General features: G+C 35.7%; 1 protein-coding gene across 2 annotated transcripts in view; it reads right to left on the reverse strand.

Moving 5' to 3' along the window:
- The window catches only part of LOC123876759 (protein trachealess), an 87,970-nt gene that overhangs the window by 5,891 nt on the left and 64,638 nt on the right, over positions 1–17,441 (reverse strand). For both annotated transcript variants that reach the window (XM_045923117.1, XM_045923118.1), the window contains 3 exons: positions 10,116–10,240; positions 6,702–6,895; positions 5,844–5,953 (listed from right to left, as the gene is read on the reverse strand). In XM_045923117.1, the coding sequence (XP_045779073.1) occupies positions 5,844–5,953; positions 6,702–6,895; positions 10,116–10,240 (429 nt within the window). The remainder of the gene's footprint in view (positions 1–5,843; positions 5,954–6,701; positions 6,896–10,115; positions 10,241–17,441) is intronic.

Here is a 17,441-nt window from a genome sequence, read left to right on the forward strand (position 1 = left end):
TCTGTCTGCTACCTTTTCACGCCCCAACAGTTTAACCGGTTCTGACGAAAGGTACAGGGTTAGCTTATATCCCGGGGGACGAACATAGGCTACTTTTTATCCCGGAAAATCAAAGAGTTGCCACGGGATTCCTAAAGACCCATCCGCTTAACCGATTTGTATGTTTGGTACCGAGGTAGCTTGTGTCCCTGTAATTGACGTAGACAACTTTTTATCCCGGAAAATCAAATAGTTCCCACGGGATCTTTAAAAACCTATATCCACGCGGACGAAGTCGCGGCCATCCTCTAGTTTATTATAAATAAGTAGGTATACTAATTCATAAATTCATCTCAACCGGGCCACTACTAAGAACGGGTCTTCTCTTAGAATGAGAAGGAGTTAAGTGATAGTTCATCACGAGAGTTATAAAATTCTTTGAGAAAAACATCGTGAGGAAACCTTCCCTTCACCGTTAATGCATACCTCCAGCTTACGTTACACTTACGATAAAGAAACTGCCCTACAAATTGATTAACAGGGCTCTCTCCGTCACTCGTTTCATACAATCGTAGTTCCAATTTCATTTGAATATTAAGCAACCAAAGTCCATGAAATTTTGCAGACATATTCTAGAATCTCATATTTGTGTTCTGTATCTGTATCTGTGTGTAGAATCTGTATCTGTGTGTAGAATCTCAGATCTATTCATATCTGTGTCTGTGGTGTTTTAGATTTTTCTAAAAATATACCTATAGTTTTAAAATTACAGGGGCTCAAAGATTTGTATGAAATTTTTTAAAACCGCGTAACTTTGAAACCGAATATTTTAACAGAAATCTGGAAAACCACATCTAGAATATGTCTGCAAAATTTCATGGATTTTGGTTAAGTACTTAATATTCAAATGAAATTGGAACTACGATTGTATGAAACGATTGACGGAGAGAGCCCTCTTAAAGGCCCTAAATTGCAAGAAAATCTTTGAAAATCGAAGTCCGAGCGATGAATTGGTCTATGAATTGGCGAAAGCGATCGCCATCAAAATCGAGATGAATAACTGAGGTAAGACATACAATTTGGCTCAAATACAGAGGAACACACATTGCACATTTTCTCGTTTCTCTTGGCATTGTTCCCTAAACCATATTATATAAATAGGAGATACATCAAACAACCCTTTTCTACAATGGACAGATGATGACACAAGTGGAAGATATTTGGCTCCCAACCTATACCTAAAGGTAACTAAAAACCTACAAATAGTATCTGGACATTATACAAATATTACATTATTATCATAACAAAACACATGCAAATATTACAAATAACTACAAATATCATATTACAAGTATTATATTATTATTATCAAAGCTGACTATTGGAATTCCGAAAAAAAAATAAGCAACAGAAACATTGGACCTACGAGTATGTTTTTGTATTGGGTATTGGGTACCTATACATTAGAAGAATCAGACTGGACTTGATAATGAATAAATAAAAAATCCATACTTAATACTTAATATTATAAATGCGAAAGTGTGTCTGTCTGTCTGTCTGTCTGCTACGTTTTCACGGCTCAACCGCTGAACCGATTTTAATGAAATTTGGTACAGAGTTAGCTTACATCCCGAGGACGGACATAGGCTTCTTTTTATCCCGGAAAATCAAAGAGTTCCCGCGGGATTTCTAAAGACTCATCCACTATAACCAACTTGTATGAAATTTGGTGCCGAAGTATCTTGCGCCCCTGTAATCGAAATAGGCAACTTTTTATCCCGAAAAATCGAAGTTCCCACGGGATCTATAAAAATCTAAATCCACGCGGACGAAGTCGCGGGCATCCTCTAGTAATCGATATAAAATCGAGGCAAACCTTATAGAAATCGATAATAGATTGTCCAGTTTCGAAGAAGTTGGTTGTAAATTTTCCTTCTACCTTGAAGTCGTCTTGACATGAATTTCTATTCGCACACATTGAATACAAAGTGGGGTTACGCCATCCGATGGATTTCACTCTTATTGGGTCATGGGTGGAATCGACGAAAACAATCGTTTATGTCAATCGATAAGGATAATCGATTATAATGACTAAGGTGGAAAACAAAGATGAGCAAAGAGGACATTGCGTAAAAATCCATTGTTTTAAGTTAAAATGAGTTTTCCAAATATTAAAGCTTTACAAAACGCTCACTTCTTGTAGTATAAAAAAATGTAAAGTGATGACCTTTAAATTCTCAGTCAGGAATATCTTTAAATTCAAATGTTAATACATTTCATTAGCGCGAAAAGTAAATTACCTTCAAAATCGTTAAAAGTTTCGATAGAGAATATATCTAGTCGCCAGATTTCTTACTATCGAAATATTACTTGGAACAGGGCAATAGTGATAAATACACCGCGGTTAATTGCATGTAGTGACAGAAGGGCTGGTTCATTTCTTGGCTTCGCTGCAGAAATGCAGCTAATTCTTGGCACCATTCCACGCGGGCCAGAATTTACAGTAATTTGTTTAAGGTAATTTTATTGTAGACAGAATTATTTTTAATTAAAAAACCGGCCAAGTGCGAGTCAGACTCGCGTACTGAGGGTTCCGTACCTTTTCCAACATTTTGCACGATAAATCAAAAACTATCATACATAAAAATAAATAAAAATCTGTTTTAGAGAGTACTGTATACGTAAAGCCCTTTCATTATGATACCCCGCATGGTATAGTTATCTTACCTTCAAAATTGAAACACATTTTTTTTTTTAATATGATGTAACAACAAATTCGTGGTTTTTAAATTTATTCCTGTACCTACTTGTGCTATAAGACCTACCTACCTGCCTTTCATGATTCTAGGTCAACGGGAAGTACTTTATAGGTTTTCTTGACAGACACGACGGACGGACGGACGGACAGACAGACAGACAGACAGACAAAAAGTGATCCTATAAGGGTTCCGTTTTTCCTTTTGAGGTACGGAACCCTAAAAAGTCTACTTATTGTACTATTAAAAATCCTTAGGTATCTGCCGACATAGCAGTGGAAAAAATGGTACCAAATAAAGCCATCTCAGTCAGTCTGTGTGCGTGATATCATTATTTTTCCACGCATCCGTCTGAATACAATTTAGGCCTAGCGCCATACCGTTTGTGATTTGAATAATAATTCCGTAGCATCATTTCGTTTCCTTTTCCCTGGCTTAGACGTGGGAAATGTCGGCCCGTAATGCCTTTGAAGCCTTCTTGGTAGGGACATAAAATAAAATAGACATTTATCTTTTATGTAGATACTTACCTATTTGATTCTGAGGATACTTAGTCATCTACGTTGGGTTTATGATTCGAGGCATTCTGCAATTCAAATAGCAACGTCCCATACATCTACATACATTTATTGTTTTGCCTTGCTAAAACACCTTTAAGGTTTAGGAATCATTATAAACCAGATAAAATTTTAGAAAAAGCGCTATAAAAATGTCTCCAGCGAAACAGACAGACGACTTGATAGCGGGAAGTGTCTGGATGAGGAAGGCTGTTGACAGAATATGGTGGTGCTCATTGGCCTATATCCAGCCGGGCGATTCAGAACACTCGATTCGGTCAGTTACCGTTCGATAAGACGTACTTTCCATTGAAAAATACATCTTATCGAACGATTACTTACCGAATCGAGTGTTCTGAATCGCCCGGCAGGAGTGGATGTTAACAGACTGAAATGATGATGATAACAATCTAAATAACCGTACGATAATCCATACTAATATTATAAATACGAAAGTGTGTCTGTCTGTCTGTCTGCTACCTTTTCACGGTCCAACAGCTTAACCGATTCTGACGGGTACAGAGTTAGCTTATATCCTGGGGATGGGCTTTATCCCGGAAAATCAGAGTTCCCACGGGATTTATAAAGATCCATCCGCTTATCCGATTTGTATGAAATTTGATACCTAGGTAGCTTGTGCCCTTTAATTGACATAGGAAACTTTTTTTCCAGGAAAATTAAACAGTTCCTACGGGATCCTTCAAAACCTACATCGACGCGGAAAAAGTCGCGGGCATCCTCTAGTAAAAAATAAAAATAATAATGCATGGCGAGATAACTTAAATTATAACTAAAGCTATTCAATCAGCTATGGATGACCCATAAGTAGGTATTGGATAAGTAATATCAAATTATGCTCGCTTAATTTTTACTGCAAAAGTAATTGATAGAGCAGATCATAAAACTTATTCTTCAAGATTTACTAAATCAGCGTGAAGGATATAACAATGGAATCTACTGAAAGACGTTATTGTTCCTAATAAATCGCTTATTTACGAGTATTTACTGAATATCTACGGATTATACTACAATAATGCTAATTTCACAATCGAAATCTATTGTTGTTTTTTTACATTGTTTGTCTCATAGCGCATTTATTTAACCAAGATAAAAATAAGGATTGCATTAGTTTATGCTCTCTAAATTATGAATTAGTTCTAGTACTTGGAAATCGATGAACTCGAAAATCTAATTTGAACTTGGATTTTGAAACTAAGTATAAATAGGTACCTAGCTAAATATTTATCTGAATAAATGTCCAAGGAACAAATTGAACGAAAAGAAAAATGGATGAACAAATAACGAAATTAGTGATAATGATAGACAAAGGACGTTTTAAAATCCCAACGGGGAAAGAGCAAGAAATAATTAAGAGGGAAGGAAAAAGTTTATTTAAGATAGGAGCTAAGCTAACCTAAGCTCGAAATTAAACTTTAATTTGGAAAACTCTATGCTTTGGTTGGTTGGACATCATGAGTGTAGACCTAAGAGCTAGATTTAAAACCTAATAGTGAGTGAAGACATAAGAGACCTAAGGCCTAATAGACTCAAAAAATTGGATGGACCTAATAGACTCAAAAAATTGGATGCTCAAACCGAGACAGATCTAGAGTATGCCGGAAAGAGGATCCTACCAAGTGGCTTAAAGCTAAGTTGAAGAAGGCCTTTGTAGAATTTCGCCTACACACTCAGAAACACAAAACACTAGGCTTGCGTAACTGACAAAACCAAGATGGCCGCCGATTAAGGCGAATCACGCCCCATCGACGTCATTTAGTAACTTTTTCACTACAACCGTTGATAGGTTTACGAGACCATTAATTTGAATTTAAAATGCACAATATACAGATGCCGGTCAAATGTGGACAATTCTGCTGTTGAATAACAATTGCTGGAATTACCATAAAACACCGGGTGTTGGGTAGAAAGCGGGTAATTTGGTTACAACTGTACGCTCAAATGGTATGCAATATCAGTGTATAAAGTATATTAGGTAATAAAATTAGGGAATTATACGGCTAGAATTTCCGCCAATGAACGATGGTGGAATATGTAATAGGATAAAGTGGGCAGGTACCTACATTATAATACTTGCCCATACATAAATAAGGTAGCTTTAGTTCCATTGAAAAGCAGAAGTTTAATATGAGCCGGCAAAATTGTTAAATTATCCAAACACTTCACTGGATTCAGCGTTAATACATTATAGTACATGCCACTCTGCTGTGTCTTGCTAATCCGCATTTAGTCAGCGTGGTAGACTACTTATCTTCTCACTCCTTCTCAACCCAACTCAACCTTTCTCATTCTGAGAGGAGACGGAGAGCATCGTGTCAATTAGTAGGACAAGTTAAGTTATACTTTTAAAAAGATCTGCTAGAGGCGAATATCCCATTTGCCGAATTCCTTTTAATTAATTTAAATTATTAATTATTTATTTATATTAATATCATCATTATTTCTATCTTTTCGTACAGCTAATATTGAACGTTGACTGAGTGTACAAGTTTTGTTTAAAACTTGATGGCTTCAGGAATATTAATTTACTTACGATCAACGTGACATTTCCTAAGCTTGTTTGCGTCTTCTCCATGGCAGAGCGCGTATAGATTTTTCCCTGTAAGTTCCTCGGCGGTGTACCCTAGTAGTTCTGATACCCTGCTGAGAAATATGAGATAAAAACCATTAAAACCTACAATCTTGGTATTTTAACTTGATAAAAAAATTATGCTTGACTAGCTGATACCCGCGACTTCGTTCGCGTGTATGTAGGTTTTTTAAAATTCCCGTCGGAACTCTTTGATTTTCCGGGATAAAAAGTAGTCTATGTGCTAATCCAGGGTATAATCTATCTCTATTCTAAATTTCAGCCCAATCCGTCCAGTAGTTTTTGCGTGAAGGAGTAACAAACACACACACACACACACACACACACACATACAAACTTTCTCCTTTATAATATTAGTGTGATTATTACATTCTTAGTAGGAAAAAAAATCAACAATTTAGGTGCCCATATATCATTTATTGAAAATAGGTACCTAATCTATTGTCGGTCAGAATATTTAAGAGTCTAGATACCCCATATAAAATGATAGAAGTTTAGTTATCCAACTTTACACTTACTAAAATCTATTGAAATAAATTAAGCATTGAGAACCAAGTTTTTGAATAATAGTCAGCTATGTCTAGCAACACACTCATTAATGCTTCTGAAATGTTTAAGTTGTACATGAAAAAGGAATGAATGCGTTTTTTTGTAAAAGGAGGAAAACATAAAAAAATACTAACTTTTCAAATGAATAAGAAAATCTCTTCGCGTGGGAAACCTTTGGGGATTTGAAAAAAAAAAAAAAAGAAGGTCAAAAATGTTTATTGAGAAGTACATAAAATCATGTAATTGTAATACCTGGGCTCGCAGTGCGCTATTCGGAAGTCGAAGTTGATCCTCGTGACAAACATGTCGGATTCCAGTCTTATCTCGTGAACGGATGGTGGAGGTAACGCTATCGCCAAAGCCACCATTCCCAGTAGAGCGGGCGGGGTCTTGCGACTGTGTGAGAAGGAGTACTGCGGCCGTAGACGACAGAGCATTAGCACTACCTGAAAATAAAAGAAACGTTCCTGAAAAACTTGAGTTACGAAAAGAAAACTAATATTGAGAAGAAGACGTTGGAAATATGGACGCTGAAAAAAAAATGAGATAAATATGCAGTAGAAGGTGTCGTCTTTGCACCTAATAAACAATCTGTCAAGTAACAATAAATGAAATAAAGCTAAACATCAATGAAGTACAAGTGTAAATTAATAAAAATTAATAACACCACCGACAAGTGAAGGTTACAGTAACTTGAAATGAGCTTATAACTTTCAAACGGCTTAACCGATTTTCTTGGATTACCTATAGCTAAGAACAAGCTTTCAAACAAAAAAGTCTAAATTAAAATCGGTTCATTAGTTTAGGAGCTACGATGCCACAGACAGATACACAGATTACACACGTCAAACTTATAACACCCCTCGTTTTGGGTCGGGGGTTAAAAATAGATAAATACATAGTAGAAGGTGTCGTTCTTGCTCTTCATACACATCCTGTAAAATAACGATTAATGAAATAAGGTCAAACATCAACGAAGTAAAAAAACTGAAAACCAAGGCAGATGTTTTAACGAGCCTAATAAATAATTATTGTGTATTTAAAGTAAGAAAAAACAATTTTAATTTTCTTTAACCTTCACAAGTGCCTAACAATTTGTTGAAACTGTAATATCAATAATTCCAAGAAAAGTTAGACTAACGTACGAAAAGTTATTATGATGATGGAGTTCTTTTATTCCCCCGTGGAACATTTTGTTTGCAGTATTTGTTTTCGTGACCTCCTGTCTTGTCTTAGCATAGTTCCACGAGAGTCCCACTTTTATAAGGTGGCCTCAATAAATCTCCTTCGGGTGCTGGTGGGTCAACCAGGTCTCCTTCGAACGACAGGCCACTAGAACGCTACTTGAGCAATGTTTCTCTCTCTTCGCAAAATATTCCTGACCTATCACCATCGCCTCAGAGCTATTTCCTTGCATTGCGGGAGGTGATAGCATGTTTCCCACAGGTCTTCATCACAAAAAGTTATCGCATGTATTTACATTACTTACTTAAACTAAACATTAATTTACCCACAAACAGTTTTGTCTCTGACATAAAACAAGTTAATAGGTAGCACAAAGTTGTTAAAACTTTGTCTCAAACTCCTAATACGAGACGTGGTTTACAAGACCGACAAACTTCCAAAGAAGATTCAGAATCTAGCCGCAAAGGTGTCACGTATACAAATTCCCAGGTAACTTCTAAAATCGAGAAGGATGAACTAATTTGAAATTTTCGTAATAAACGCTTTGCCTTTGGCACAAAAGCCATACAGAGGGTTAGGAACGATTTTCTCTAATTGTTCCGTCGATATTTGCGAATTGTATGAGCAATTTAGATTGAGATAAATACGAATTATGGGCTTAACTTTAGAACTGCTAATCGTTAGATTTATTGTGCGGTTTTGACTAAACCAACATATTATCTTACTGTAAAGTAATTGACTCCAAGGCTTAAAATTATTTATTCAATCAGAGAAGATTTGCTGATTTCAATCATAAATTACAAGTTTTGCAAACTAAATGACAAGCCAAAGATACACTGTACAAAAAAAATACCTAGAATCAAACGTAAATTGTACTAAATATGGCAGATAAAATCTGGGAAATAATCATCGTTTAAAAGAATCATAAACTGCCCAAGTTGATAAATAAAAGGAGCATAACCACCGAAAACAATCTATTACGAACAATTTTACCCACCTAGTACGTTATTCGCAAGTCGCTAGAGATATAATCACATTTTATGTTCTAACACCGAGTTAAGGCAAAAATTATGGGCCCACAATTCGCCCTGAGGCACCCCACGCTCCGCAATAATTCTAACAATAATATTTGTGATCTAAGGAAGGATAAAGCTCGCGTGAACTTATTTAGGAGTAATAAAATGGTAATTCGAGTATTTATGTGAACGGTATGACCACCTCAATCATATTTATTAACTTGTTTCAATAAAACCTTGACATCGTTACCTTTTCAAATGCATTCTTTGATTTGAATTTGGTATTCTATATGCGACAGAATTCTTATGTCTTTAAATATTCTATCTCGACTCGAAATATTCCGTGCTCTAGATTCAAAAATTAAAAAGTTCTGTAATTTAATTTAACTTTATCGCAAGAAACTTTATACTTAACCAAGTCAAAATTAGTCGTTTTGCAGAATGATAAGATTTTGCAATTTAAAATTTTAGGTTTATAAAAATTGTAAAACCTAGGTAACTAACGGTTCCAATTTGTCATACTTATGATTCAAACACTTCTTCTTGTCTGCTCTAAAATACTAGAATTTTTGAAAAATATGTACTAGAATTTTCGCAGCAGTTACCGAGGTTATATCCACCAGGATAACTGTAACTTATTCCTAATTACACTATAATTCCTAATTGTACTAAAAATAATACTATTTATTTAGGTTGTCTTAGCTGTTTTGCGTCTGCGCCGATTAATCTATTGACGGCACTGTCAAAACACTTTTAGTACATCTATTTACAAAACATTTATTAATAGGTAAAACACAAATCTTGTCTATTCTGATACCCACCCGCCAATTACCACCCTCTCCGTAACTGGATGGTTCACCGTCCTTGGTTCTTCCCACCTAGATCGAAAATGAAAATTCAGCGTACATTTACTTCTCATTCTAAATCAATAAGAGCTATGTCCACAAATTTTCACATTCAACTTGTTTTTAATGTTAATAAGTAACAAGTTTTTTTTATCAATGATTAGTTTTATAATTTAAGATGATTTACTGGAGTTTTAGTAAAAGTAATAATTATAAACTCTATAATTATCCTAGCACAAGCTTAACGCTTAGTTGGAGGGGAAAGGGGAATGTTAGTCATAATTAAAAATGGCTAATATTCTTAAAAAAAAAAAAAAATGTTATTTTCGTTGCAATGTTTTTAAAGATTACCTATTTAGTTTAAGGTAATGAATATTTTCTATGGTTTTAGTTGTTTACCCCAACCATGATTTTATGATTTATCACATTTATTGCATTATGATTACATTTTGATTGATTCATAGCTCCATAAAAATCAACATGATTAGACCAATGAATTCTATGAAGCTGATCACATTCACATTTCAGATCTACTTATACACTTGGTCTTTACAAAGATGAACTCGATTTCTTCCCCTACTAAAACTTCAGTAAATCACTTCCATAAGAGATTTCCTTACCCTGTAACCTGACGACTTAAAGTGACAGCCTCTCTTAGTTAGGGTGCTCTTCATCCGAACGCAGAACGCTCTGTCCATCCCTCGGAATAATGCCCCACTGGCTCCTAACGTCATTTGTGCTGACACTGCGGACAAAGACATCACACTAATATTATAAAGGAGAAAGTTTGTATGTGTGTGTGTCTGTGTGTGTGTGTGTGTGTGTGTGTGTGTGTGTGTGTGTGTGTGTGTGTGTGTGTATGTTTGTTACTCCTTCACGCAAAAACTACTGCACGGATTGGGCTGAAATTTAGAATGGAGATGGATTATACTAGCACATAGGCTACTTTTTATCCCGGAAAATCAAAGAGTTCCTACGGGATTTCAAAAAACCGAAATCCACGCGGGCGAAGCTGCGGGCATTCTCTAGTACAATATGAATCTGATTAGGCTGCAGAAAGTTAAAATTTGAGGGTCGTGTAGCCTAGCTGCGATAAGTACAATGATTACTCTAAATATAGGTAAGCAACGTAGACCCGAGTCGGAAACTGGGTGAGACCTTAGAGAGGTTCGAATTTGGCCTCTTTGTTTCCTCCCTGCCTCGGGTGAATTTAAAGTATTTAGTTTAAGATTAATTATTAGTTGAGATTCTAAAGGCAATTAGGAATACCTACAACGAAAAGAGAGAAAGGGATATATTATTTCAAATTTTTTTTTATTAAATTCTAATGAAATAAGCAGTTGCAATTTCATTAATCAAGTGACTAATTAGACAATTTAGTTGAATTTAGATATTTTACTAACGTAACCTAGAATTTTCTTCTTAAATCAAGGGCATACTAGTCTATGTTCAAGGAGTTATAAAGCAACATAAATTATGTATTTTCATAGGTATGAAATCTATGAGGGCTTATAAAAACACGAAGAAACTTCTTGCCATAGTAATATAATTTCCGTGAAATAAGAAAAAAGCTCTTTTGTCATCAAGCGTAAAAACTTTACGTAATTTGTACTGCCCTCAAAATTTAGCGTAAAAAGTTATCTAATTTTCAAAACAAACCAACAAGGTCACGTTAACAGGGCTCTCTCCGTCACTTACTCCATAAAATCGTAGCCCCAAGTTCAATTGAATATTAAGCATCCAAAGTCCATGAAATTTTGCAGACATATTCTAGAAACTAATATCTGTGCCTGTGGTGTTTTAGATTTTTTTTTTAAATATGTAGATTTAAAATTTCAGGGGCTCAAAGCGTTGTATGTGAATTTTTAAGACTGCGTAACTTTGAAACCGAATATTTTGACGGAAATCTGGAAAACCACAGACATAGATATTAGTTCCCGCAACGTTTCAACAAAATTCCAATGAGAGACGAACTACGTTTGTATGGAACAAGTGACGGAGAGACCCCTCTTAATACGGTGTAAAATGTTCCAAATCAAAGTGATGGCTCGACTGATTATAGCGGATATTTAATTAATGATTTCTGGTGCAACGCTGGGACTTGGGAGAGAGAATCGACGCGCCTAATTGATTTCATTGATGATCCCAAGTGAATTTGTCAGTGGTTCTAAAAGTTTTACTTGCCAGTTAAACCGGCCAAGTGCGAGTCCGTACGAGGGTTCCGTACTCGGGTATTTTTTCCGACATTTTGCACGATAAATCAAAAACTATTATGCTTAAAAATAAATAAAAATCTGTCTTAGACATACCTACAAGTAACAAAGCCCTTTCATGTGATACCCGACTTGGTATAGTTATCTTACTTTGAAAATTGAATCACATTTTCATATTTTCTTTGGGATGTAACCACAAATTCACGGTTTTTGGATTTATTGCTTTACTTATGCTATAAGAGCTGCCAAACTTCATAATTCAAAGCTAAGTCAACGAGAAGTGCCCTATTTTTTGACAGACGGACAGAAAGACAGATAGACAGACAACGGAGTGATCCTATTAGGGTTCCATTTTTCCTTTTAAGGTACGGAGCTCTAAAAACTGATGATGCTAACGAACTACGGTCACTGAAGCCATCTTGCAATGCTACAAATTTTAAAACTGCCTTACGAGGCTATGTCTCGTCGATTATGAGATATGGTTTAGTTTTGTGGAGAAACTCAACAGGTACGATAAAAGTGAACGAGAAGATTTTTGACCATAGTCTACAGTCAAAGTGCGGATAGGTAGACTTCACATACCTTTGAGAATATTAAGAAGAACTTTCAGACATGCAAGTTTCCTCAAGATATTTTCCTTCCCGTTAAAGCGAGTGATAATTTTTTGATAAATCCGAAAACTGCAAGTTGTTTAGTATCAGGTGACTAACTCGAACGCATTTTGCAAATCATGATTCACCAAGTATCGGTGACTGTAATGGGTTTTTTGCTATTACCGTCTAATTTAGGCAGTTTTGTATCGCTAAAGAAATGAACTCTATAAATATTTGTCGCTTTTAATTTGGAAGTAAAAACGTATTGGCTACGTAGCGTAGCGAATTGATACTAATTTTAACTCTATATCTTACTATAGGATGCCCGCGACTTCATCCGCGTGGATTAAGGTTTTGAAGGATCCCGTGGGAACTGTATGATTTTCCGGGATAAAATGCCTATGTCAATTACAGGGACGCGAGCTACCTCAGTACCTTTTATACAAATCGGTTAAGCGGATGGGTTTTTAGGCATCTCGTGGGAACTCTTTGATTTTCCGGGATTAAAAGTAGCCTATGTCCGTCTCCGGGATATAAGCTAACCCTGTACCAAATTTAGTCGGAATCGGTTAAACTGTTGGGTCGTGAAAAGGTAGCAGACAGACAGAGAGACACTTTCGCATTTATAATATTAGTATGGATAAAGGAACCCGTGATAACTCTTTAGTAGCCGCCAACGTCTCAACCGATCTGTCCACAGTTGGTTTCTGACTTTGGAGGACCAATTTTGGCGTTTCCGTTTCCTTTGTGTTTCGGAATGCACGTCCTGGCTATTATCACTAATAATCTGATAATATTCGTTAAACCTAAGGCACAACACACACCAGCAGAGTGGATTATAGCCGAGTTGCAGCATGTTTAATGATAATTCACATATTAATCTCTAATTGCTTTAGCATAAAAGCGACTCCAGTCCAGGCCCGCCGTGCTACCGTCGAATCCTGACTCATACTTGACCGGTTCTTTAATTTAATAGCTATTTAAGCTATGGAAATGATTGAGCCAAAACTTTAGAAAACTGTGGTCCAAAATCAACTATACGATTCCAAAAGCTATTCCAATAACGATCACGGCACAATATGACTTTATCCACGCACTTCACTTGTCGATCATTCACCACGGTATTCTAAACACAATCAAAAACTGTCAACCCAGAGCCTTGATTGATTTTTTCCAGAAAAAAAAATTGGGTACACATTAGAAGTCAAAATTGATTCCTTTATCGCTGGTAAAAAGTTGGGCTGATTGAGAAACTTTGTTAGCCAGTATATTTCGTGGGCAAGTTTAATTAACTTTGACTATTATTATAAATATTATTACCTACCTTTGCCTTTTGAACGAATTCCAAATGAGATTATCATTTTAACGACTTCATTCACAATTTGAATTTTTTATTTTACGGAATAGGGGGCTGACAATCAGGAGTCACAAGTGCAAATTAAAAATTTTTAACACCCCCGACAAGTGAAGGTTACAGTAACTAGAAAAGAGCTGATAACTTTCAAACGTCTGACGATTTTCTTTGATTATAGCTAAGAACACTATCGATCAAGTCACCTTTCAAACAAAAAAAACTAAATTAAAATCGGTTCATTAGTTTAGGAACTACGATGCCACAGACAGATACACTCGTCAAACTTATAACACCCCTCTTTTTGAGTCGGGGGTTAAAAAAATGCTTCTGCTTGGGCTTTTTGGCTTTAATGCTCAAGTGTTAGAACCTTAGATAGGTACAACTAGTGATGTATGGTACGACTTTCAAAGAATAACCGTTCCTTTTTTCTTTCTTTGAAAATAATTAGCCCGAAACTTTGTGAATGCTCTGAAAATATCGTACGAAAAGTCAAAAAAGATTATGCAATTTTTTTTGTAATTTCAAGGGGATACATTCAGAAGCAAATAGCAATTTTCATTGATCCCATTTAAAAATCAACCTACAAACTTTAAAAAATAACAATAACGCTAACCTCCTGTTAGTAATAGATAACAAAAATCATGGTCAAGCCTGTATATTAATAAAAAATGTATAAGACAGTTAAATTAGATTCGACACCATGAGTAGGTATTATTAAACTAAACTGTGATCTAAGACCTGTTAGGTGGTATTGTCATTTGTCAAAGCGTCCAGTAATGGCTAGTCAAGGCAAGTGATAGTCTCGAATGAATCAATTAGGCCCAGTTTACACTAAGCGAGTTACTTGTCCGAAGATCTTCATTTGGTTGATGGTTGATGGTTGAGACAGAAAATAGACATACTATCTTCTATCTGGGTCTCGACAAACGCCAACTATTTGACTTCTTTAAAGTAAGTACTCAGTCCAGTGCACTCTCTTATCCACTCGCTAGGTGTAAACTGGACCTAAGCTACTGTACAAAATTGCGTTACAAACCGATAAATGTAATTGTCCTATTCCAGTGAAATTCGTGGTACTTTCGATCGCATAAAAACGTGAACTAATTTAATTTTTTTATCACATTATAACAAAATAAACCATTTCTATTGAAACAAATACAAAATGACTATTACAGATGCGTAAAATACTGATTAAAGTTTTTTGTAACCAAATGTACATTGAAATTGTACTACATTTCGTAGATAGTATTCTGTGAGCACTGGACCGTATAATGACAGCTGTTAGAGAAATTATAATATTTTTTGCCTACCTTCACTTTAATTAGCTAATCTTACTCTATATTTTGAAAGTTTAAAATGCCTCTCTCAAATTAGTGCTGGTTAGTCGTTATGATATTTATATTAAAAAAAAATTATTCGCTTTTTGAAACTTTAGCCAAACAGAACAGCTGTTTTGAGGCCGCCATTTTGGATCGATGTGTTTTATTTAATCCATACCCCTTATCATCAGTCTGTACAGACAGAGCTTATATCCCAGAGACTGCTTTTATCCCGGAAAATCAAAAACTTCCCACGTAATTTTCAAAACGTAAATCTACACAGACGAAGTTAGTTCATCTAATATAGCTAAATATATCTAAAGCAAGTAGGTAGGTACTTGCACATACCTAGATAAGCACCTAAATAAACAAGTGTGAATTAAAAATTTATAACACCCCCGACAAGTGAAGGTTACATACAGTAACTAGAAAAGAGCTGATAACTTTCAAACGGCTGAACCGATTTTCTTGAATTACAGCTAAGATCACCTTTCAAACAAAAAAAAAACTAAATTAAAATCAGTTCATTAGTTTAGGAGCTACAGTGCCACAGACAGATACACACGTCAAACTTATAACACCCCCCTTTTTGGGTCAGGGGTTCATTAAAGACTTCTTTTGGTTGCATTTATTTTTAGATTCCGTACCAAATCCAATAACCATTCGATTCTTTCCCATAACGATATAAATATAATATTAATCAACAACATAAAGGTTGGCGCTGACTCCCCATTGACCGTTTCATAAGGTGGCAACACACCGTGACGTTTTCGTAATCTAATTTCAATTTGGTGTAGAATTTATTGCCATTGTACTCATAGCTGGACCATTCAATGAACTTATGGGACCAGTAAAGTTTACAGAAAAGGCGCTTTATGGTCTAAGAGTATGTGGAAGATTTTGAAGAGACAATAATTGATACCCACCGAAGGCTTGGCCTGAAAATCAGCGTTGTAGCAGTCAAATACTGCAACTTTATTCTTATTTAGCGGGTATAACACGGAATCGATTTGTTTTTAACCCCCGACCCAAAAAGAGGGGTGTTATAAGTTTGACGTGTGTATCTGTGTATCTGTCTGTGGCATCGTAGCGCCTAAACGAACGAACCGATTTTAATTTAGTTTTTTTTGGTTTGAAAGGTGGCTTGATCGACAGTGTTCTTAGCTATCATCCAAGAAAATCAGTTTAGCCGTTTGAAAGTTATCAGCTTTTTTCTAGTTACTGTAAACCTTCACTTGTCGGGGGTGTTATAAATTTTTAATTTACACTTGTTTTCTGGATCGATTCTGTTGTTCTACATATTTTTTAACTCGTAGGTAGTTTTAAGTTTAGTAGTTTGTAGTTTTTGTACTTTTTCTTATGTTTTCCTGTGTTGACGATGATTATTAATCTATTTTTAGGGTTTCATACCTCAAAAGGAAAAAAGGAACCCTTATAGGATCACTTCGTTGTCTGTCTGTCTGTCCGTCCGTCCATTCGTCGTGTCTGTCAAGAAAACCTATAGGGTACTTCCCGTTGACCTAAAATCATGAAATTTGGTAGGTAGGTGGGTCTTATAGCACAAGTAAAGGAAAAAATCCGAACACAGTTAATTCATGGTTACATTACACAAAAAAATGCGTTCACGAAAAAAATAATTTACCATCTAAATCACATTATAAATGGCACTGTTGTCATTAATTTGCAGTGCTGCACATAAAAATGTTAAAATATCTTATACGATGGCACGGAACCCTTCATAAGCGAGTCCAACTCGCACTTGAACGGTTTTTTTTATAAAATATGAAAGCAATATGGTTGGTAAATTACCTGCCCTAACTTTTCAGTCACATGTGTCGGGGCTATTTTGGACACCCTCTTTCCCACCAGCTTTTGAGCTATTAGCCTTCGAAATGAGGGAACTTTAATTGAATTCCGTATAGTTTTTTCTCGATTTGACAGAGGTCGGGCGTGTTTTTGTAACTGGTCGTTTTAGCGGGAAAATGCAGCTAAGTAGATTGGCTAACGGTATAGCCGGTCTATTTTATAAATTACCGCTCTTTTACTAACTTTTTCGGTGCTAAATTCTAATTTAAGTGCGCCTTTAGCAGCTAAGGTGAAGCAAAGATCAAATTATGGAATTACACTTGGAAAAAGAGTTATTGTAAACCTCTACACCTTATATTAGTAGGCATTTGATGATGCGTGCGGCTTCGCCCGCGTGGATTTAAGTTTTTAAAAATCCCGTGAGAATTTTCACACATTTTGGGATAGAAAACGGGATGCAAGCTAGCTCTCTACCCATTCGTTTATCGTTAAATGGATGGCCCGTGAAAAGCTAACTGGCAGACAGACAGACACACGTTCGCAATTATAATAGGTACCTGCCTACCTATTATTTAATTTCATTTATTTTTTCTTTCATGTACCTACCTACATTAATTTGATGGTGCAAGAGGCTTAAACCACACACACGCTTATCACATGA

Source organism: Maniola jurtina, chromosome 22 (assembly GCF_905333055.1).
Source record: "Maniola jurtina chromosome 22, ilManJurt1.1, whole genome shotgun sequence".
In the NCBI taxonomy this organism is placed as follows: domain Eukaryota; kingdom Metazoa; phylum Arthropoda; class Insecta; order Lepidoptera; family Nymphalidae; genus Maniola; species Maniola jurtina.